This window comes from Mixophyes fleayi, chromosome 1 (genome assembly GCF_038048845.1).
Source record: "Mixophyes fleayi isolate aMixFle1 chromosome 1, aMixFle1.hap1, whole genome shotgun sequence".
NCBI classification, from domain to species: Eukaryota; Metazoa; Chordata; class Amphibia; order Anura; family Limnodynastidae; genus Mixophyes; species Mixophyes fleayi.
The window spans coordinates 261,060,411-261,085,592 of record NC_134402.1 but is presented as its reverse complement, the minus strand read 5'-3'; the positions used below and the strand labels follow the sequence as shown (position 1 = coordinate 261,085,592).

At 37.8% G+C, this 25,182-nt stretch overlaps 1 protein-coding gene across 16 annotated transcripts in view; it reads left to right on the top strand.

Moving 5' to 3' along the window:
- Nucleotides 1-25,182, top strand: part of ELAVL2 (ELAV like RNA binding protein 2) — a 170,443-nt gene that overhangs the window by 45,429 nt on the left and 99,832 nt on the right. For 10 of the 16 annotated variants that reach the window (XM_075210242.1, XM_075210224.1, XM_075210122.1 and 7 more), the window contains 2 exons: nucleotides 3,892-3,912; nucleotides 10,122-10,225. In XM_075210242.1, the coding sequence (XP_075066343.1) occupies nucleotides 3,892-3,912; nucleotides 10,122-10,225 (125 nt within the window). The remainder of the gene's footprint in view (nucleotides 1-3,891; nucleotides 3,913-10,121; nucleotides 10,226-25,182) is intronic. The other 6 variants (XM_075210174.1, XM_075210157.1, XM_075210215.1 and 3 more) reach the window with 1 other exon arrangement.

Genomic DNA, 25,182 nt, shown 5'->3' with positions numbered 1-25,182 from the left:
GCATATAGCACTTTCAGCCAGTGATATATGCAAGTGCATTTTGTATAAATAGTGTTAAAGTACACTCCATAATGCTATGCTTTCTTTTACTTTACTGTTATGCATAATATTGCAACAGTGGTTAGAGAGGAGACTGTAAGGGGCATATTCAATTGTTAATATTCAATTGTTAAAAAGTCCCGCGGCGTTAAAACTATTACAGTTAATACGGTAAAATCTAGCTGGATTTCAGCTCACGGCTCAGGCAGCTGCGAGCTGAAATCCAGCGAGTAAATTACTGCATTAACTGTTTTTACTGTAAATACGGTAATCGTGCGCGGACCGTGGGTTTTTCGGCATTTTCGCCGACAATTGAATACGCCCCTATAGTGGTATCATGTACAAGTGTTGGATGTACCATATGGTTATGGAATCTCGTGTCTGTCATGTGACATCACTGCTCACTTTGGGTTTGGTGTTTGTAATGGATATCCCCCAAATCCTTAGAAAAAGACTGTATTTTGTCCAAAACAACAAAACTGAACAATTCAATACATTGTATGTTATATATGTCCACCCAAAATATTTTCTGTGCAAAACAAAATTCATATTGCCAAACTTGAAAAATGTGCTCAGGCCTGCTGATGATTCATGATTACTGTATGCAGACAAAGCCCCACAATATTTTTCATGTGGGACAAATTGCTTGCATGTGAGATCCATCAAGTTTTGCCTCCTAGGTTGTAATAATTTTAGCACTCCCTATGGCCAAAGAAATCTAAGTGCTCTATTTTAGAGGTTTCTTGAAATAGTGTTTGCACTGGTTTGTCTGAAATACGAAATACACAAGCTACTCAGTAGTTGAGGTGTTATGTAGTCCAAAAAAGGACATTCTTGTCTTTGACACGCAATAAATGCAGTACTGATGAGTCTTCCTCAAAATAGCCACATTTTTTATATCTTGTAACTTTTAATTAGTATTTGAATGTCCCGTAAACCAGATAGCCATATGTGACGAATGATATGCTTATAAATATTTTTACTTGAGCAGCGAGAAATGCCACTTTTGGGAATTCAAACCAAAATAAGTGTTTACCAAGTGAGCTGCTAAAAGTGTAACATTGGAGAAAATGTTAGTTTTGCCTTCTAGCATATTTTTTTCAAAGCTCCCCAAATGTAAACTGTGATTCTGTGAAACTGTCAAACATGCGGTAGAATTGCATGGTGCTGCCTTAAAATTGTTGTTTGTTTTTTTTTGTTTGTTTTTTTAATATCCACTCCTGCTGATTCACCTGCATTTTCTTTTCTGCCATGCTTTGCGGATTTACTATCTGGCAATTCATAAAATAGAAGGTATGTGGACATCAAATCTATGTATTACTGTAATCTTACCTTTTTTAAACCCTTGATCTGTATTTTGACTTTACAAACACTACACAATTGTTCTAAATAAGTTTCAGTAGACTTACACAACTGATTTTTATAGATTGTGTGATACAAAAGAAATGTTAAAGTTTTGTTTTGTTCTTTAAGATGTTTTTGACTACGCATACAATCAACCTTTAGGCTGTTTCCATTTTGTAATATACATGTATAATCAAATGTGATTTTTCTGCATTACTTCCATTTTCACAGAGTAGACCGGTTTGGCTTGTTCAAATGTGTTTTGCACGCTCCACAGTTGCAGTATAAGAAAAAGCAAATGCAGCACATTTGTGTGTGTGTAGACAGACATCTGAATATTCCAGGCTTTTCTATCTGCAATAATCATGTACTTATATATGCAATCACTGTTTCACAATGCTGCCAGAGATTCAAACTATTTCTTTACAGAGGACAGGCTATTGGTGGATAGAGAAAAACTTATCTTTTTATATCTGTCAATTTACAGTTTTTTTGTAAAATAGAGCACAACTGCAGCTACAATCATAGTTGTCACGAGGATGTTTTTGTTGAACACTGAATTCTGATTGATTGGACCTTTTACTAACCTGCTTTAAGTTATTGCCATTGAACGTGATTTTGTTTTTAGGCTCTAATAGTTGTGCACATTCAGATGAGTGTTTTGGTACTTTTCCCATTTTGTTTTCTATTAGGCATGGGACTTGGAAAAATGCTGCAGGTGTAGGGATCACTGCCAATATGCTTCTGCTCTTTTTACTGGGAGTAGTGTAAACCATAGCTTAGTTATTTTATACTGCCCCCAATGTGCACAGATTACTTATGTAGGTAAAGCAATCTCCTAACTGTTATAATGTATTGCTGTTCGTCACTTTGAGTGTATGTGTATATATGTATGTGTGTGTATATATGTGTATATATGTATATGTATATATATATATATATATATATATATATATATATATATCTATATATATCTATATATATCTATATATATCTATATATATCTATATATATATCTATATATATCTATATATATCTATATATATCTATCTCAATTGTCCCGTGCATGCATTTTGCGATTATGCAGCTGAAAACTGGATATGAACAAGGTTTATTGCAGGTTGTTTGGGTGGTCATAATCCAATGCCATTGCAAAATGTACAGTGCCATAGGCAGTCGGGAATAGTCATATTTTAAATCCGCTCCCAAAATGGGAGATGCTTAACACTTTTTCATAAAACAGTTGCTTATCCTTTTGATCTGGATTCATAACATTTGCAGTTCTTAAATAGTCCTTGCATTAATATTTATAGCTTTTACTCTTTCTATCTTGTTTCATGAAACCATTTTACTTCAATATATTTGAACAGGCGTTTCAAATGCAAACTGCAATACTAGGGCTACGTACACTGTTGTAAACGCTAAACTGCATCTGTCACAAGATGAAATGCATGTAAACTTCACACTGTAGGGCTCTTTAAGAAAGTGTGACCATTCAATAAGAGAAGACGAGCTGTACCTAAACAAATGATACATTGCATACAAGAAAAGTCATATAAAGAAGATGATGCACTCAATAACGCAGTATAATATCATGAAAATATAATAGATCATTTTCACAGCTATCAAATATTCGAATTATATAAATATTCTCCAAAACTAAGGAGTTTATATAAGGAAGAGTTAATCTGATGTGGATAAAAAGCAGATACTGAATTAGTTTAGATAAGTAAAAATCTACTCTGGTTACTCAACTATTGTCAGTCTGCCCTCTGCCATAGGGGATTCCCAATCTGACACGGAAAAAACAGTCTGCAATCTGTCCAGCTGAGAAACCTGTTCAGGTATTTATGAAGGGATTAGTCTTGGTGCTGACTTGTATGAACTAAGTGTTCAGTTTGGGTGTGGCGGTAGCACCTTCTTGCAATCCTAAATATTTACATCTAGCCAATGGATGCGAAATACACATATATGTCCAGGCTATGCACCTGATGCCTTTAGCTAATGCAAAGAGGGTATGTCTACTTAAATGTCATACCCAGGTTGTATGGGGTCATTTCATTTTGTGCTATTCAGTACGCCACAAATCCCTCTCAGGTCTTATGTAGTGTTGTCCCAAGGCTATCTACCAGGCACAGCCTTTTACTGACCAACATCCTTTGACTGCCTCAAGTTGTCATGTAGAAATAATTTCACATACAAAGCCATCAGCTATTCTCACACTGTGCACAGTCATACGAAAGTGACTTTGTTTACAGCATCTCATTGTGTTTACAATATATGCCCTTGGATATCAGCGTTTTAAAGTGCATTGAGATGCCCTGTTATGGAACAAGAAATATAAAAAAAACTAATTTTACACATGTATAAATGCAAAGATATTTTGTCATTTTGGTTCAATGATTTTCAAATTTACATGCACTTATGTTAGAAATGCATCTTAAATGCAGATGTTTAGTGCCGGTGTGTAAATAGCCTAAAATTTTGCTGTTTTTTTTTATGCTACACAAGTGGTGGTTCAGGAAACAGGTGTGTGAAAAATAACCTAATTGATTCAAAAGTTTATAGGAAAGTTTTCCAAACTGTTTTAAAATCATACCCTTTTTTTCAATCCCTGTACAAGAGATTGCTTTAAGATGAAAGTTATACAAAACGGCAAGACTTTTACACTTTTTGCCATTTAAGTATCTCATTGAATGACACTTAAGTGGGTGTAATACAATAGGTGTAATCATCTTGGCTGGATTATGTCCTTGGTACTATGCTGTGTGTTTATCAAGCTATTCTACTTGCAACACAATGCTTTAAAATAGCCCATCTTAACAATAGAGACTAAAAGAGCAGTTATCCCTATGTCTGCTTCAGCCTACTTTGGGGTACTAATGTTCAAAAAGCTTGCAGAGATATGTTATTAAAAATAAGCTGTATTTGCTTTTAGTCATCTTGTGCAATGTAGGAATTGTGTTTCTGACAGCAGGTTCTCTGAAAATCATGTGAAATGTCTCGAAGAATCTGCATTCCTTAGGCCATTGCCAACTGGTGTTAAAATAAAGCCAGTGGCACTGCATGTAAAATGCAATCGCCTTTGACACGTGGGGCAAGTTTACTAAATGGTCTAAAAATGAAAGCTGTAGGTGCTGACCATAGCAACCAATCAGATTTTAGGTATCCTTTTCTAGAACAGTTACTGGCAACTGTTTGCCTACAAAGCTCCTTCATACTTTAAACAAGTTACAAGCTGTAAACAAACCTGTGTTGCAGATTGCACTTCTTTCACATACTGTCCATTGACACACTGATGACGTTCTTTTGTGAAATATTATATTAAACTGTGCCGTTATATTGGCGTACAGATAGCACATCTTGCATGTAACCTCAACATGAGAAAGTAGAATATTTCTACAAAAGAGTACATTACTATAATAGTGACAAAATAATTTAAGAACAGCTCCACATGCAGTCCTTCCAGTATAATCACTCATGCATCATTAAGTTGCAATATCTCAACACCCCTTAACAAATGGGACTTAATCCACTAGTTTCATCTCTCTAGATAGTCTGTAATGTCTTTCTCCAGCTAATAGATTAGTCTTGCAGCCCTTTTGCGCCCCACTGCACTTCCCCAGGAGTTTATAATCTGTCTGGGCGTAGACTGTACCCTTTCTCTCAGTGGTTGCTTCCGCATGCACTTGTCAGCTTCCTTTTTTTGGTAGTTCAGCTATTTCTTCCCTGGAAGTGGGTCTACATATATTGATTGCATTGGCTCTATAGCCCACTTGTGCTTTACCTTTTGTTTTCTCTTGTTGAGCGCCTTACTGCATCTGCCTTGTACTCTTGTCTCCAATTGTTGGTATCTGGTTTACAGCTGATTTCAGTCTCTTGTTCAGTAGCTGCATTGCTTTTGCCTTTAGTTAGATGGAACAACTTGTAGTGTGTACCCAGTTTAATTATTGTGCAGATCACATGAAAAACGACTGCTAGGTCCGATTGCAATAGTGTGTATGCTCCCACAGTCGTGTTTTCGTATCGAAGCACATCGTATCAGTGATTTTTAGTCTGTTTTATAAAATCAAATATCAACAGTGGAATGATGTTTAAATTTTGAAGTGTGTAAGCAGTCATGACCAGCAGTGTAGCAGATCTCCATGTAGTTGTGTCAATCTTTTCAGCAGATGGTTATGATGGATGAAGAGCACATATCTGGAGAACAGTCTGTTCAGTAGATAAGCGGCTGTCATTGCGGCTTTGCCCCAATATTTTTTGGATCTGAATTTATTAACATGCATCTGATCATTTTCATCCAAGTTTCTATTCTTCCAGCGATCTCATTTTGTTCTGGTGTGTAGGGTACTGCCTTGTGGTGCTTTATGCATAGTTGTCTTGGGAAGTTCTATTTTGTGTCCAGTGAATTCATTGTTACGAAATAAAAAAATTTCTTTTGAGATGTTTCTGGTTATTACATCCTGTATTTTGTCCAGTACTTCATCTTTGCTTTGTATTTGGTAAGGGACTGTATCTGGAGTAGTTATCAGTGAAACCCACTGTTACCTCCTGGTGTGCGCACTTTCATTGGACCACACACCACTGTATGAGCTCAAGTGGTCTCAATGCTCTGCTCTTGCTTTGCTTAGGGATTGTTTTTCTTGTGACTTTTGTTTTTATACAGCATTCACACATTATTATTAATAATATGATATTGTTTGACGCCACAAGATTTCTGCACGGCCGTACACAGTAGATTATTGTTCTGTACTGTTTCACCCTGTATAAACACCAATACTTCAGAAACTCCAGGCAGGCTAATGCAGTAAAGACTAAGCAGAAGAACAGGTATGGAGGGAGGAGGGCGCTGCTCATACGAGCTTAGATCCTAAGGGAGGGTAAACAAAATCAGTCAAGAGAAAAGGGGGGCCGGGTGGAGGAACTGCGTTTTTTTAAGTGCCCGTTTGAAGGAGCATAGATTAGAAGAGACAGATGAAGCGAGGGAGGTCATTCCTGTGATGGGGGGCTGCACGGGAGAAGTCTTGGATTCTGGAGTAGGAAGAGGTGATCAGAGTGGAGGAGTGGCAGCGGTCATTGGCCGAGCGCAGGGAGCAGGCAGGAGTGTGAATGGAGAGGAGGTTAGAGATGTAGGGGGCAGTAGACTGGGCGAGAGCTTTAGAAGTGGTGGTAAAGAGTTTGAAAAGGATTCTGTAAGGCAAAGCAGGGAAGGGAGCCAGTGGAGGAGCGGCGTGCAAGGAAGAGAAGTCTTGTCGCTGCATTAAGTATTGAGCGGACGGGTGCAGGATGGGAGTGGGGGAGGCCAGTAAGGAGGAGGTTGCAATAAGAGGAGATGTTGGTGGTGTTAACAGCGATAGAGAGGTCATGGTGAGAAGGGAGTTTAGGGGGAGGAAAGACAATGAGTGCAGTTTTAGAGATGTTCATTTTGAGAGCGCGAGGACATCCAGGAGGAGATTGCAGAGAGGCAGTCGGATACACTAGATTGGAGGGTGGCGGAAAGATCAGGAGAATAGATGTATAGTTGAATGTCGTCGGCATAAATGTGATGCTGAAGACTGAAGGAGGAGATGAGAGCACCGAGGGAGGAAGTATAGAGCGAAAAGAGTAGAGGGCCAAGAACAAAGCCCTGAGGGACTCCTACAGGAAAAGGGGAGGGGGGTGAAGGAAGAACCAGACGTGGCTACAGAGAAGGAGCGGTTAGCGCGGTATGAGGTAAACCAGGTGTGGACAGATCCAGAGATGCTGAGAGAGAGATGAGTTTGCGGCCTTTGACACTGTGGACCAACCTCACCTGCTGCAGAGAGGTTGAGAAGGATGAGTAGGGAGAAGTGACCCCTGGATGACCTCATGGTTATTAAACAGTCTGTTACTTTGTGTTCCTTTGTTAGGTCTCTATTTTGCATTTCTCTAATTCTGTCTGGGTGCCTGTGTCCTAGTTGACTATGCCACATATGAAGTTTATTTGATCAACTTTCCACATGAATACAGTTAATGTGTCTGCGTGTGCTTAATCTCGCCTGTTGTTTTGCATTGTCAAGACAATACAGGTGTCTTGCTGTGGCTAATTTTCTTCCATTCTGGATAACGCACATGGAATTGGAATTTGATGGTAAGTCCTTTAGCTGCCCTACACCTTAGACAATAGCCCACCATCCAATCTGGGAACATATAATACATCTTTTAATGTTAGATTACAGCAGTTATCACTGCGAAAGATCTATTCCTATGCTCAATGAAAATTGTTCCACCTGTGAGATTGCTTTTTTGATTCATATCAAGTTCAGTGAATAAATCTGTCACTTGTCATGTGACTTGTTGCGCTAGAATCTATATACCAAATATGGGTCGATGACTTAGTCACTTCAAAAGTTCCTCTCCACTTGTTTGTGCATATGTCTGAGTGTAATTGAACTGTTTGAACCCTTTTCCAAAATAGTTTCTTTTGTTTCATTTTCCATATTGAGCAGTTTTTCTTTAAATGTCCTATTTTCTTGCATCTAAAACATGCTTTTGTTTCTTTATCATGCAATTGGGTATCTAAATTTTAAAGGATTTTTTTCTGTCACTTTTCATGTTCTTTGATCAATATCAGAGCGGATTCCTGTTGCTTTTATATCTGGGTTCCTTAAGCTTGTTTGTAAATGTCATCCTTTAGCTCAACCTGCAAGAATGCTGGCTTAATTTACATTAGTGTCTTGATTCCCTTTTGTGCTTGCTACTGTAAGTAGAGTCCGGATAGTAGTGTGTTTTACATAGTACAGCAAATGTATCATCATAGTCCTCTTTATATTTTTGTTACCAACCTCTGCTAATTTGGTCTTGTATTGCTCAATTTTTCTGTTGGTGTTGTATTAACTGTCTACTTTGCAAGCTGTTTTTTTTTTTTCCTGCTGGCAGTTCAGTTACTGTCAGACTGGTTGTTTCCTTTTTAATGTATTTTAACACATTACTGATATTAAGCCTAATGTGTGGGCGGCCCTTTAGAAGCTGAGTGCCACCCATGCGGCCACTGAACTGTATCGGCTTGCCGATCGTTGTTGTACAATGTGCTAGATAAATGATAGCTAGAATCTGGTTGCTGTGGGCAACACCTGCACTGGCCTTTTCATAAAATTCAAAAGTCACTAGTGCATTTTATTTTGGTCACCAGTATGTTTCCTCTAGTGTCACACTAAATGCAAACCTCTTCTAGTTATACTTTTTTTTTCTTTTTACTAACTTATAGTTTAAAGTCATTAGCAAGGGCACACAACATGCTGGATGGCAAACAATTTGAGGTGACGTTCCTATTAAGATGCTGTGGGAAATAATATTGATCTGAATATTTTTTTTATTTTTTTTTGGGTTGTCTAGTAAGTAATGTTACTGAGAAGCGGCGATAGAAAATCTTCGGGTCTTTAATTTGAGAATAGAATTGAACCCAGGTTCCAGAGTGCCCATTAAACCTAAATGAAAGTTCACTTTGAAAAGTTGACTTCTGTGGAATTTAAGCATCTTCCATGACTAAATTAATTTGTAAATGCGTCTTTGACCCATATTCGCAGCCTTCTAGTCATCTGCTAAAAACTAGGATGCCTCCTGATTTTTCAGTTTCTGCAATGCAGGTCAGGAGAATGTTAATGATACAAAGTGGAGCACAGCAACGGCAAAATGACAAGTCTGTGTAGCAAACTAACTGTCGACCCCAAACCCCTGTACAATTTAGAAAGATTAAAGAAAGTCTGCATACTAATAGTTACAGAACCTCTTATTTATGATTGACTGTGCACTACTCTTCCTAAATATCCTTTACTGTTCATTTTAAAAATGCAATCAATATAGTTTTATTGTATTATGTGAGAGTAAATTTGGCCACTGTGATAGAAGTGTTTTTCATTTGGTTTTACTGGAGCTTTTAAATGCACAGGGTACCTAAAGAATGAGGAGAAACAAAAAGTACAGCCAAATATAGCAAATATACCAAATATAGTGTTGTGTTTTGATTCTTTCAGAATGCAGTTGTCACAAAATCATTGTAGGGTAAACATCATGAATTAAAAAAAGTAATAAAAACTCTATCTTTTTGATCACATATTCAGACTTTTTTTTTTTTGTACAAAAACCTGTACAAATAGTGTACATGACTTTACAATTCTGATAAGTCACCTGCAGGCTTCAGAGCTTCAGATTTTATACTTAACATTGTGTAGGAAAAAGCTAGTGTATAATCGTTTTTATAGCAGTCAATTGTTTTAATATAGCTTTCTTTAAAGTACAATGTGAGCATGTAATGTCTTTAGGGATATAGAAAGCAGTACTGATTACACTATACAATAGCAGAACCTTGGTTTTAACAATTGTGAAAAATATGTGCATAGTCTAATTACTACTAATGTGCCTCTAATGTTGTGGCACATTTTTCTGGTACAAATATATTTAAACCATTTAATAACTTTTCTACTAATATCTTGTACTTGTGTAACTTGTCCTCCCCTGCCCCTATTGTGTTTTTGTGAACACTTGGGACACTTCCCTTTATTTGCATTGCTCTAAAATCTTCGTAATGTGTAGCTTTATATTGATTGTATCGCTGGAATGTATTTTTGTTTCGTATGCATATCACAGATAACATAGTACAGTAGCTACTCTATGAAACATTTTACATAATGTACTGTTTTGCCATTTTAGATTATAAATTATTTTGCAGTATTGACTATTATGGTTTTGTCCTAAATGATGGCTTTTTTTTGTTTGATCAGGACAAAGCTTGGGTTATGGTTTTGTGAACTACATTGATCCCAAGGATGCTGAGAAGGCCATCAATACCCTGAATGGACTAAGACTTCAGACCAAAACCATTAAAGTAGGTCCAGGTTTTTGTATGGATATAAAGTTACAAATCTATTTTTTTTTTTGTTTTTCTTTCTATTTGTAGGTAGTAATAGTGATGAAATTACTTAAAGGACAGTGAGAGTAATGGTAATTGTCAGTGTGAAGTAGGCCTAGGCTAAAAACAGGTCTAGGGAATCGCGCCAAGAAGTACCGAGATGGAATAGTAGAACAACACAATGAAAGAGGACCCTGCTCATGAGAGCTTACATGCTAAAGGAAAAGGGGTAGACACAAATAGGGTGGTATTGAGTGGGTGTAAAGCTGAAACCAGGGAGGTAGGCTAATGGTCTTGAATAAAGAAATGAGTCTTAAGGACACGCTTGAAGCGTTTGAGTGCAGATGCTAACCTGATGGGGCATGAGAGATCACGCTCTAGTGTTTGCTTACTGCTTGCCGTAATGAAAATATTTTCTGAAATTGTATCAAAACCCCCTCACACGCTTTTCAAGTTTTTAAACATTTTATAATGCACATCCTGGTATCTGCCTTTCTAATCACTTTTTTTTTTGTGTGTGTGCTTCTCAGCTGGAAATAATAACTTTATTTTTTTTAAATCTAGGCAAGCAGGTTTTTGTTTAAAGTATAATTAAAATTAAGTATGGTGTGCAGCTGCAATGGAACACGGTGTACACAGCAGACAGTTGATAACGTTTTTGGTTAAGGTTTTGAGAGAGATCTTTAGGGGTTGGTTGCAGATTACTTAACTGAAATTTTTACAAATTGGTGGTAATCGTATCAATGATCCAAATAGTATGTACAATGTTTTTGTAATCAAAATGATTTTCTTGACTTTCATGCAGTACATATGTACAACATAGCATTTTTATTGCATGAAGTCCATTATTCAGTTCTAATAGAGAATTATTTTATTCATGTTGTCATGGTATGGTGTACTGGAACTGTAGCTCACACTATAAACCCCACTACCTAGGTTTGCGGATCATTGAAAAGTTTGATAGGTAATATACAATAGTGATATAATGCAAAGCAGTTGCAACACTATGTACAAACGTGCTTATTAGCTAGGTGAGTCACCAATCCCTTAGGTAGTTCCCTTACACGGTCTCTGATGCAACTTCATGATGAAAGTACAATCCTCATGAGTTACTCCTATCAGCCACAATATTGAAAACCACCTGCCTAATGGGTATGTCCCCATCGTGCCTTCAAAACGGCTGACCCGTCGAGGCATGAACAATGCTTTGAACTGTCATGTTCTTCGATCCATTCCTGAACGATTTTTACAATGTGGCAGGGCGCATTATCCAGGGTATGCTGTTGCCATGAAGGGGTGTACTTGGTCTGCAACAATGTTTAGGTAGGTGGTACATGTCAAAGTAACATCCACATGAAAGCCAATACCTAAGTTTTCTAGCAGAACATTGCCTAGAGCATCAAATTGCCTCTGTAGGTCTTCCTTCTTCCATAGTGACCGGCTAGCCTTCGCTCCCCACACACGTTAGTGAGGCTTAGAAGCCCATGACTCTGTTGCTGGTTCATAGATTGTCCTTCTTTTGGATCACTTTTGGTAGGTATTAACCACTGCATACTGGGAACACCCCACAAGAGCCTCCCGTTTTGGAGATGCTTTGACCATGTCTAGCCATCCAAATTTGTCCCTTTGTTAATGTTTCACCGATCTTTACATTTGCCCCATTTTTTTCCTTTTTCTAACACCTCAACTTTAAGAACTGACTCTTCACTTGCTGCCTAATATATCCCACCCCTTGAGAGGTGCCATTGTAACAAGATAATTATTCACTTCACTTTTCTGTTAGTGTTGCTGATCTATGTATATATGAAGTTAGAGTACAGGCGTTGCACAAATAGTCCTTTCAAGTTATATCCATTCCAGACACTTCCTTATGGTTAGAAATGTCCATTTATGACCTCTGATGCTTGGCCACGTCACAGTCTACCAGCTTTGTAGGGAAATGATACCCAGTCACCCTAGTCCTATAAACAAATCAGGATATTGGAACCATAGTTTCCCCTGATAGAGATGGCATCACATGAAAGTTGTGCATACACTTCTGATCCTAAGCAAGGTATCCCTCAGAATCCTCCCAACCAAGTTGAACATTGTGGTGATGTCCAGCAGCATATCGCTTTGAATTGAATGGGGCCCCTTGAATGTAAATAGCATTGTCTAAACCTGTTAACTCAGTTTTTTAGTTAATGGGGATGAAGGTTTTGAAGAAATTGGTGGCCACAAAGTCTTGGACAATGGCATATGTATTTTTTTATGCTAATAGAAGAGCCTGGTGGAGTTTAAGTGGTTTGAAAACTGTTTGTTACAGCTTTATTTAGACTGTATTAAATCCACATGAAAAAACATTTGATACACATCTTCTCATATTTTGCTCTTTACCTAAGGAATTTAAGAAGCAAAACTGCATGAAAAATTAATCCTGGTGATTTCTATTTAACAGTAATGCCCTCTGTATAACCTGCATTGTTCATTCAAAGATGATAATTAAGCAGTTTTGTTCCTGTGTTTACCACGTCACTGATCCCTGGAAGAACAGCTCTGCCTCACTGCTGTGGTTCCTCGTCCACATGTTCCACCAGTACTTTTGGAAGCTGGTAAAATGGGGATTGTGTCTTACATGTATGCAACGATCATTGCAGAGCCCTGACACTGAATGTGCCTTATCACGTGACAGTGCAAGACTCTTACCACATGACAGCGTGACAAAGAATGTCCTCAGTGTATGTGTGTATACGTATTCAGTTTGAAAATGATGCAGTGGGTGTTTCTTCCAGTTTCAGTAAGCCATGTTTATGATTTTCTATGAGGCAAGTTGTGATAGTACAGTTGGTAGTACAAGAGTATAAGGATATATGATGCAAAACAGAATTATAACTGCCAGAAATAATGTCAGTAGAGATTCTATCAGTTGTAGCTTGTTTCATTGTGTCACTACACCATAGATGAAGTATTTACGAAGTGGGCTGCTTTGTAAATGGTATTTCCAGAGTTCTGCCGTTCTAAAGGAGTGTCACAATTGTATGGTTATTTAAAGCAAATAAATGATTGCCTCTTAACAGCAGCTATTGGAAGGGACTATTTTCTGAATAGTTTGACTATGGCCAATATACTTTAGGAACATAATGTTCAGTACAGAGAGGTGAACTGTAACGGGAACACATTTTGTTCTATAAAAATGTGTTTTTATGAATGTTATGTGAACCACATTTCAGTAAACAGTTGGTCAAACTTGTGTTTAACACTTCAACTGTGTCTTTAGACTGAACATGAACCTAAAAGCAGCTCTAAAATAAAGATCTAGGTTTCAAAAACAAGAAATATGAAATTGCTTTTTCTGGGCATGTTTATATTTTGTTAAATGTGATCACCCTTAAATGAAAGTATTTGTGGACCTGTATTCTTCCTCCAAATCCCTATCATCAATGTGTGATACTTTAACATCTGACCTTTTACTAGATTGATAAACTGTATTCCTGTGTTTTTCCCTACATTTATACCTGAAGATACACTTTCTGAAAACAATTCCACACTTAAGATGTTTGTATACCACTATACTACTGTTCTGAACCACTGCAAATTTAGTCTCGACTACTCAGTGATGCGTTTGTCTTAAGTTTCATCCGGGGTTTTTAATTGTGAAGTTTTAAACAGGTTTGCTTTATGTTAGAGATGAGCGCACTCGGATTTTGTGAATCCGAGCCCACCCGAACCTTTCCGATCCGAGTCGGATCCGAGACAGATCTGGGTATTGGCGCCAAATGAAAACTTGAAACCGAGGCTCTGAGTCATAATCCCACTGTCGGATCTCGCGATACTCGGATCCTATAAATTCCCCGCTAGTCGCCGCCATCTTCACTCGGGCATTGAACAAGGTAGAGGGAGGGTGTGTTAGGTGGTCCTCTGTCCTGGTAGATCTCGTGCTGTGCTGTGTTCTGCAGTATCAGTCCAGTGGTGCTGTGTGCTGTGCTCTGTGCTTCTAAGGGCATAGTTATTTCCCCATTATTCCCAAGTGTTTTTAAAAATAAAAAAAAGTTATAAAAAAAAATACCAAAAAATAATTACAAAAAAAATTAATTACAACAAAATTTGCAAAACCAATCCTGCAGTATAAGCCCATTGGTACTGCAATATTATATTACCAAGTTCACTGATTCAGCAGTGTATAAGTCCAGTGCTACTCTCCTGTGCCGCATATCATTTTTAAAGGCTTTGCCGAGTGTGTGTGGCTTAGGGGTACGCTCTATTGTGCTACATGTAATGGAAAACCAAAATTTGGAGGATAAAGTAGGGAAAGATCAAGACCCACTTCCTCCTAATGCTGAAGCTGCTGCCACTAGTCATGACAACATAGACGATGAAATGCCATCAACGTCGTCTGGCAAGCCCGATGCCCAATCTCCTAGTACAGGGCATGTAAAATCCAAAAAGCCTAAGTTCTCAAAAAAAAAAAATAGCAAAAAGAGAAACTTAAAATCATCTGAGGAGAAACGTAAAGTTGGCAATATGCCATTTACGACACGTAGTGGCAAGAAACGCTTAGGCCCTGGCCCGTGTTCATGACTAGTGGTCCAGCTTCACCCAAGGATCTAAGCCCTCCTCCTCCCCCCCCTACAAAAAATTTAAGAGAGTTATGCTGTCAGCAACACAACAAAACAGCAAAGAACTCTGCCTTCTAAACAGATGACATCACAAATCCCCAAGGCGAGTCCAAGGGTCTTGTTAGTTGTGAACCCTGACCTTCCCATCACTGTACGGGAAGAGGTGAATGTTGTACACCGGGAAGAGGATATTGATGTAGCTGGCGCTGAGGAGGATGTTGATGATTATGATGCAGACAGATACCAAACTGCCTTTGTCCATTTCTTTGTATATTTGAATTTCTAGTTCTACAGTCTATGCAGGCTGCTTTATTTATATTCAACTACAAGTGTAGGGCGGGGGGTGGGGGGTGGGGGGGCATAGATAGCCACCAAAGTAACGTGGTCCATTTAATTTCACTTTCTAGCTCCACAGTCTGTGCAGCCTGCTTTTTTTATCTTCAAAGTATTTATATTTACAAGCCTTGCAATCTAAATTAACTAGAGGTAGTGACGTGGTAGAACTCCAAAAGGCAGTTTGGAAGCCCCTGTACAAACTGGCTCTATTTTTTAACTGAGTTGTCCCCCCTCCAGTGTGTACTCGGAAAGAGTTTTTAGTGCAGCGGGGAACCTGGTCAGTGAGCGGCGAAGGAGGTTGCTTCCTCACAATGTTAAAAAAAAATGATGTTTATAAAAATGAATAATCAATTCCTCAATGAAGTACAGCACTGCCCTCCAGACAGTACAGAGGGACCTGTGGTTGTGGAGTCCAGCAGGGACGAATTGATGATGTGTGAGGAGGAGGAAGTACACACTGTAGGGGGAGAGGAATCAGAGGTTGAGGATGAGGACGACATCTTTCCTCAGTAGAGCCTGTTTAGTTTGTACAGGGAGAGATGAATTGTTTTATTGGTGTAGGGGCCCAAACAAACCAATCATTTCAGCCACAGTTGTTTGGTAGGCCCTGTCGCTGAAATGATTGGTTTGTTAAAGTGTGCATGTCCTATTTCAACAACATAAGGGTGGGTGGGAGGGCCCAAGGACAATTCCATCTTGCAGCTATTTTTTGGGCATTATGTGACCATTCAACAGTCGTTTGCCATGTTCAAAAAGTAAAAGAAAATGCCAACAAATTCAATAAATTAAATCAAAAGTTAAATGCCCTGTCATTATTTAAAACAAGAGGTTTTGACGTGCTAGAATTAGTGTAGTGTTAATATGTTATAAACACTACACTTGGAACTTGGAGGAGGTTTTGTGGCTCCGGTATCAAATTGGGTACCGGGGCCACCCCACTACGCAGTCCAGATAGAGGTGTATCAGATATTAAACAACATTGACTGTTACTGCAAAATTTTTAAATAATATTGTGGGGAACACTACACTACGCAGTCCATAAATTTTTTGGGTGGAATTCAGACCCGTGTAGGGTTTTTTAATAATATTGTGGCCCCGGTAAAAAATTGTGTACCGGGGCCACCCCACTACGCAGTCCAGAACCTTTTTTTTGGAAATTCAGACCCGTGGAGGGTTTTTTTAATTATATTGTGGTGACCACTCCTCTACACAGTCCAGATACATTATTGGTGCAAATCATACAAGTTCAGGGTTTTTAATTTATATTGTGGTGACCCACTCCTCTACGCAGTCCAGGTACATTATTGGTGCAAATCATACAAGTTCAGGGTTTTTAATTTATATTGTGGTGACCCACTCCTCTACGCAGTCCAGGTACATTATTCGGTGCGATTCATAACAGTTGATGGTTTTCTTATTATATATATTGTGGTGACCCACTCCTCTACGCAGTCCAGGTACATTTTTTGGTGCGATTCATACCAGTTGATGGTTTTCTTATTATATTGTGGGGACCACTCCACTATGCAGTCCAGAAATATACCTCGTTGCAACGTTTTGGACTAATAGCTATATTGTGAGGTGTTCAGAATACACGGTAAATTAGTGGAAATGCTTGTTATTGAATGTTATTGAGGTTAATAGCGTAGGAGTGAAAATAAGCCAAAAAACTTGATTTTTGAACTTTTTATGCTTTTTTAAAAAAAAATCCAAAACCTTAAATCCGAACCAAAACCTTTCGGCAGGTGTTTTGCGAAACAAATCCGAACCCAAAACACGAGACACCAAAAGTCGCCGGTGCACATCTCTACTTTATGTACTCTATTATGAAAACCTTATTTGAAGTTTAAATTTTTTGTCAGATTGTGAAGCCTGTTGTAGAAGAAAACACATTGCCTTCAGGGTTCATACAAAAGTGCAATAAGTATGTACCAGACAATAATACTATTCCAAATACTGCTTCTTAGTTTTACAATGTTTAGCATTGTAGAACCCAGCACAGCTTCTCATGTTGGCACATACTAGTACAATAGAAAGAGAACTTGGTTCTTTCGTATGTGTAGATCTTCATTGTGTAAAATGTAGTGCTGTTATTTTGGCTAGTAATAAATAATTAAGATGCATTTGTTATATCAGTTCATTACACAGCCAATTTTTCCTTTTTTATTTTTGGATCTCAAATTGAAATTTTAAATTGGTAAAAATGAGCTCTCAAAACATTAGTTGAAATGGTCAGATGCAGAGATCCAAAATGACCTAAAAAGCCTTTATTGGTTCTCAGGCCGTGGTATCTCCCTGAAGGTACCTATGCTGTTTAGACACACACAACTTATAGCATACAGCTCAGAGTGATGTCAGAGTGTTACTATTACTTTTGGGCAAAAGTGCCTTTTTCTGAAGGGCCATATGCTGTTCTGGAAGAGTGTGAGCACTAATTTTACAGTGCCGAGGATGTACAAATGAAATGTACTCATTACACTGTAAATGGTTGTAAGGAAATGGGTGTAATATTTGTTTTTTGTTTAATTCATTGTGCTATCTATGTTATGAGATTAGTTCAGTTTTGTTATAATATTTTTAGAGCGTAGTTTTAGGGTTGCACAGGAAGAGCAGAGAGATTCGAAGGTGGCAAAGTCAGTTTTGCAAAAATTCTGGAGCACTTTCCAAGCATAAGGTAGAAACAGGGCTGTTCTGAATGTTTGGAGAGGAGTGTGGTCTGCTCAGTTAAGATGGCGCAGAGAACAGAGGCTGGGCCACAAGCATCTTGAAAAGAGCGGAAGCTGTGAAAGTACTTGAGGTACAAATTGTAGAAATGGATGAAAGATAGAGGAGCAGCTGCATAAGCAAACAGAATAAATTAATTGTGATTTTTATCTGGATTCTTAAATAGGCTGTAATTTAAAAATATAAAATTTCTACCATATGCTTACTTTGTGTCAAAGGACAAGGACTGTTCCATTCATAAGAATGCTCTGTTAGTATCCTGCAGTTGTGCATTCAAGTTGGATCAACTACTTAAAGTTGTGTTGTGCATTCAAAATGCAATACAATGCCAAACAGCTGTTTGTCATCTATTGCCTTTTACAAGGTTGCATGCAGGGACACAAATACGCCCACAGCAGCATCAGTATAGTACCAAGTGCAGCACATAATTTTGAAAAGGAACATTTCTACTGCAACTTGCTCTTGGCCAAGTGAACAGACCTAAGGTGGAAAATTAGATGGGTCAAATTAGACCTGTAAAGGAGTGAAGCCAAAATAGTTAAAGGAATGGTATAGTTTTGAATTGGACTTTTTTAATGTGGAAGGGCAATTTTGATACTAGATCTGTAGATAATCATGAAATACTATTAGTGTGTGTTTGTGTGTACGTGTACAATGTTTGTTTTGCTTGTGCTTGTTGTATAACTTGCGGTTTTGCCCTCAAAATAAATGTCCGAAACTTGCCAAGTAATGTTGACATCTTATAGAATATGCATATAAAGCAATGGAATACATTTATTTTTGTAATCGGTTATCTTTTTTTTTTTAAACCTATTTTAACCTTTTTAAACCTATTTATATTCTAGTTAATGTGCAGACAGTCATACATGCTACTGATGCACAGCACTGCAGACTAACAATTATTCTTTTCAAGGGATACAGCAAATGTGTGTGTGTGTGTGTGCAGTGCATAGTCAAGTAAAAATCACTTCAGAAGAGGAAATCCATATTCGGTTTACTGACTTCACAGATGCATACATACCCAATAAATGAGTAAAATGGTCAGTGGACCTCTTAGGATTACATTAGTTGGATTCTGTGTCCTGAAACCCCTGAAAACTGAGTCTCCCCTTAAATTCATTTTTTATTTCTGGTTTGTATTGTCAAATTTAGTGTCAAATAAATAAGGTGTATTAAGCAAGTCCCTTGTATCCCTATGTATTGACACATCTTACTGCTGTGCTTGCTGCTAATTCCTGAGTAACAGTTTCATTCAGACACCCATTGCCTTTATGTAAGACGTGTATCACTCTCACCAGTGGACTGAAGTGACCGATCCTAAAATTAACTGTACTGAAGTGTAATGAGTAAAATGGTGGCAGGGTAGACAGTGTTATATTGATTAGTAGAAAACTTCTATATGGTCAAATGATGCAAGCTTTCCAATGACTTTACAATATTCTAAGATTGCATCCAAGATTTAGCAACAGCAATTAATTTTTGTCAGTTTTGGGAGCTTTTTAGTTGTTAACCTTTAAAATCCTGCACACTTAAATGCAATAAAGTTCATATTTAGATCAAGGGAACTTGGGTGGAAAAAAGGCTTATTCTTTTGTGCAAGTTTTTACTTGAAACCATTAGTTTTACACTGCAAGTATTCACATTTACCTGATTTGTAAATACATGTTTGTATAATTTTTGTGTAATTTAATTATTTTAACTACCTGGTAAAATTATAACTACTATTGCTGTTAAAGCTGTGTTCATTTTACTAACTTGGTGATTCCTTTCGTAGGAATTCCAAGACCACCCCTGCACAGCCATTTTTTACTGCTTGTAGCCTCTTAAGCACCCCCTTTAGTCTTCATAAGTTGGTTTATGTTCTTTGATTTGTAATTTCACCCTGTGTACATTTTGTGCTTTGTATGCCCTTCTGGTACAAACATTCCAAGATGAATGCTGTAAGATGTGAGCGAGTTGTTCATTTGGAAGCCCATATTTTGGATCTTAATGGGCAACAGGTAACATGGAGGTCCATTGATAACATGGATAGGAGTTTGCTGCATACTATGCAGGCATATCAATGGAGATGAGGATGAAAATATGGGAGCGGAATTTTGAGGTAGGTAGCTGGGTAACAAAAGGGGTAGAAACAATTGTCCAAAGTCTTTTCTTGATCTGATATATCCCAGTGAATATAATAAATTGGCTGATGTTAGTCCAGGAGTAACATTGCTGGAGCAGGATGTTACTTTTAACTGCTAGAAGAAAGATTGCTCCAGTGTGCTTGGGAATAGGATTGCAGTTAAGTCCAGGCAGGTATGGTCGTAAAGGATTCACTTATTAGGATGACTGGTTTATCTGCTAAATATCGCTTGCAGATCAGTCTGTCACCTGCATATTGTAGATTTAGTCTGTAGGCTGTTGGGCAAGGCTGGTAAGAATTCAGCAGTCCTGGTACACATCGGTATCCAAGACAACTACAGGTAGATGGAAGGTCCTCTATTTCAGTGTATAGAAGTCAATAACTTCTGCCTCACAGCACTGGGGTCATGAGTTTGATTCCCAACCATGGCCCTATCTGTGCGGAGTTTGTATGTTCTCCCCGTGTTTGTGTGGGTTACTTCCGGGTGCTCCGGTTTCCTCCCACAATCCAAAAACATACTAGTAGGCTAATTGGCTGCTATCAAAAATTTACCCTAGTCTTTGTGTGTGTTAGGGAATTTAGACTAAGCTCCAATGGAGGCAGGGACCGATGTGAATGAGTTCTCTGTACAGCGCTGCGGAATTAGGGGCGCTATAAAAATTAAGATTAAGGAAGGAGAGAGTTTTTCTTGCCTTGATCTTTCTATTGGCCGTAAGCAATATTCTAGGGAGAGGCTACACCTTAATCAGGAAAGGTGTAGCTGTACTAGAGAAGATTGATTGGAGATCTTAAACTAGGAAGGGACAGAGATGGAATACGTGGGAAATGACAGTGTAGGCAGTAAGCAGGGCTTTGTAGATGGAAACGTGGTGATGATGAGCAGCTTATAATTAACAGGCAGGGCATAAAATTAATGGCAAATATATGAACAATTGTGTTAAATTTTGGTGTTTTACTATGTTGTGATATAGAAAATAGCAAATGGAGTCCCAAATCTCTCAGTAAATCTTAAAGTAAAATCAGGAATACAATTCACCAACAGTTTGCCTTGAAAAAGACACATGTTGGAACGTCGTGGAGTACTTGGTGTGTTACAGGTAACCAGAAGCGCGGTGTGGTGACGTTAGAACATCAAGCAACCTCCCGGGTAATTCATCTGAGAAGAACTTGAGTTTAAAAATGCATGGTAACCAGTGAGTATATTAAGGGACTATAAACTCCCTTGGTGATGGGAATATGGTTATTTGTATCTCTTTATATTCTAAGTATTGGCACCTTAGAAAAATTACAGGGAAACACCCCTGGTGTTACCTTTTACTGTTAAGAGAAACTTCAAGTTTCAATTTGGATTGGAGGGCTGTCCTTATCTTTAGACTAAGATAATTCCTGACTTCTATGCACTATTTGTAAGTGTGATTTAATGAGTCTTAAGTCAATCGGGCTTCACTGTGGTTTATTTTTTTTTATTGCTTAAACCCTGGATGTTTAAGGAAGGGTTAGATCTAAGGTAGACACAATTTGGACTTTGGCTGATGACCAGAAGTCAGACCTTTTACGTACACTACAGCTTTTCTGGCAATAGTGTTAATGTGAAGTGGAGGGTAGTATAGGAGGATGTTTTCAACACAATGTGACTTTAAATCTGCTCTTTTCAGTTCATGCAGTAGACTTCCTAATTCCTAATACTCCCCGTAATAAATGCAGACTCGCCAATGTCCGACTACTTTCTGCAATGTCGCAATGAACAAACAGCTCATCTGGAACACATAAGTGAATGTTTCTAATGCACTCTCCGGCCATAAAGATTGCTATTGGCAGACAAAACCTTTGCAATATATACTTCAACTCCCCCAGCTAAGCATTTTATATAATAAAAATTGAATAATTTGTAAAAGACAAGTAAAGATGCATAAAATCATAGTATGTGAATGTTTTTGACTGCAGATATTATTCTGAGTATAACCCGTCTAATCAGATTAGCCAGTATACAGTGTGTATTTTTCAATTTTCTTTATGTAAATCTATGGTGGGGAAAGTGTTAAAACAAAAATACAATAGTCTGATCATTTACACAAGTATCTGTCAAATGAATGTGCTCAATTCCTTTGCCTATGAAGTGACTCTAAATTATTAAAGTGTATGTATTTCAGCATTATTAGACTGTTCCTAATTTTAGACTGTGTAAGAGAAGTCTGCATGCTAAGGTGTCTGATGCACATTTTTAGTGATGGCATACTAGTTCTAGTAATTACTGGTTTAGATAAAGAATAGAGAAGTACAGAAAAACAAAATTGGGTGCTTATCTTTAAAAATACTGCAAATATGATGAGTAGGGGCTGTTGAAGATGTACCCCCCCCCCCCTCAGTAATAAAGGAGATTGAGTACCTTAGATAAATGACTAGGCAAACAAAAGAAAGGAGTGCTAAATGTGTCAACCCAACATAACAAACGATAATGTTTAAATCGTTAGAAGCATGTATACATCTTTGTTTTTTTGTTTTTTAAACATTACATTAAAAAAAAAGCAATAGAAATATGGATGTACTCGTATTTGGGGGGTTAAATGCATATAGGTGTTAGTAGCAGCATCAATACCAATAAGACATATATTTCTAAAAAGAATAATGCTATAGCCCCACATTACACGCATGTATTTAGAGTTCATTTACCGATTATATTATCTTCTGCATTCTCTGGCTACCTTGATTTGCATTTCACGAATTTGTGCCTCTGTCTGCAGATGGCTATTAAGAGGAGCCAATCTGAGAGGGAGGTGGCTAGGTAAAGCAGAAAGAGCCAGTGTAATTGTGCAGTGGTTCTAAGGTATGTATATAAGGAGGCTTTTTTTCTGATATGAATTTTTGTTACTACACAACTAATGCTCTTAAGGTCTAAATATTACAAAGATTTATAGTATTGGACCACTGAAAGGCAGGAAGATTGGGGGGGAAGAGTAATTTTTTTTATTTTTTTTTTTCAACCGTATTCACAAAGGATGAACGTGTCAAATGTAGGATTTGATCCTTGCACGTAATTATAAAACCAAAGTGAAATTGCATGGCCAAGAGGGCATTCACCCACGTTGTTATAAAGATTTATTGCAGACTGTGTTGGACCACTTGTTGAAGCCATGAGTCCATAAAAATAAGTTCTTGAAAGAAGTAGTGTGAGTAGTCTATATATAAATTGCTGAAGGAATTAAAAGGAATACTACTATTCTTAAATATGTAATGGATAATTCATAAAAACTTCAGTATGAATTTGGGGAAGGACAAGTTATGAGAAATCAATCTGAAACGATTTTATTAAAGTTTCAAATGGATCTAGGTAGGTCAGTGAACTTTTGATCTCAAAGGTTTTCAATAGGGTTGAGGTCAGGGCTCTGTGTAGGCCAGCCAAGTTCTTCAACACCAGACGCTGGGAACCATTTTTTGATGAAACTCTTATTGTGCACAGAGCTTTTATGCTCAAACAGGAAAGGGCTATCCCCAAACTCTTGTCACAAAGTTGGAAGCACACTTCTTAAAACACAGCGTGCAATGACATTCTAGAGATTTACCTTCACTGGAACTATGAAAAAGACAATTAGACTATTTTTATGGGCTTCAGCGCTTGGCAGTCCTGGTCTGTGATTTTTTTGTGGTCTACAGCCTTGCAACTAAGCTGTTGCTCCTAGACGTTTCCACGTCAAAATAACAGCACTTACAGTTGACAAGGGCAGCTTTAGCAGAAATTTGAAGGACTGGTAGTGCTGAAAGTCAGCTCTTCAATACCTGACCTACTGCTGATGTTTGTTTGACTATGGAGATTGCATTGCTGTATGCTTGATTTTTTGCACCTTTTAGTAATGGGTGTGGCTGAAATGGCCGAACACTAATTAGAAGGGGTGTCGACATACCTTTGGCCATGTGGTATATGCAGGGTCATGAATATATATTGCTTCATCCATGAGCAGATAAATTGGTAGGTGACTATTTAAGGTTTTGTTTTTATCTTCCTTGATGCCCCACAACCTTGTTGATGTTTTGTCCTCAGTGGAAGTGCTTCAAATGGACTGTATAACTGTTGCTTACAATACAAATATATAGAATAGAGGAGGGGTACCAGGCAGATTGTATATATTTTGCTAGCTAAATGTTTGTTTAAAAGAAGTCTGTTTGAAGATTGGTCATCTGTTATATTTACATGCTGTGAAGTTTAAGTACTGCATTGCTACACCTGGTAATATAGTTAGCCTGGCAATAATGTATTGCCTTTCTTTTCTGTGTTTTTTTTTTATTTATTTTATTTTTCTCTTTGGATAATTGGCTTGTGATAATAGGATTGAATCTGTGTGCGTATATACGGGTTTTACATAACAGATCCTAGTTGACAATCATTTTATCCCCACCAGTCCCTAAATGTGTGCGAATCAAATCTCTTGTAACAAGACCCATAAGTTACTTAATAACCCAACATGAAAGTCATGTGTGAAAATAAGCCCTTACTGCTTCCATATAAAGAAGGTCATTGAAGGTGCTGCTAATCAAGTGCTCTTCATTATTTGATAATCGGGAAGTGATGTGACCGCTTTACACATGTGGAACCTTTCGGAGTTTAGTCTGGAGCATTCAGGTTTGTTTTCACCATGCCAAGGGGAAGAAATCTGTAATGATCTCAAAAGTAATTGTTTCTGTTATCAGTCTGCAAAGAATAAGGTGGTTTCCAATCGATGTGAAGTAAATAATCTTATTGTGAGAGATCAACAAGTTAAGAACATTGAAGACATTTGGCAATCTTTCCAGGAGTGTGTGAGATACTCCCAAAAATGATAATATGATGCTCCAATAAATCACAAAGAACCTGAAGGCTTTACAGGCCTGTCAACATGGCATATGTTTTAAGATCATGACTCTATTATCAAAAGACTGAAGTATAGCATAAATGAATAGAAGAGTGAAAGTGCCAAAAACTATATTGTATGGTTTGGATTTGCAGTTGTATCTGAAATAGACTTCCTGAGCAAAGATAAATCAATAGTATTGTGCATCAAGTCCAAATGCGTTTGTATATCCACAAGAACCGAATACTGGCATTGTGATGTAAATGTGATTCGGTTATCGCAAGAAAGTGAATTATCCAATTATCTTAACCAAAGTCGCCAATGATCTTA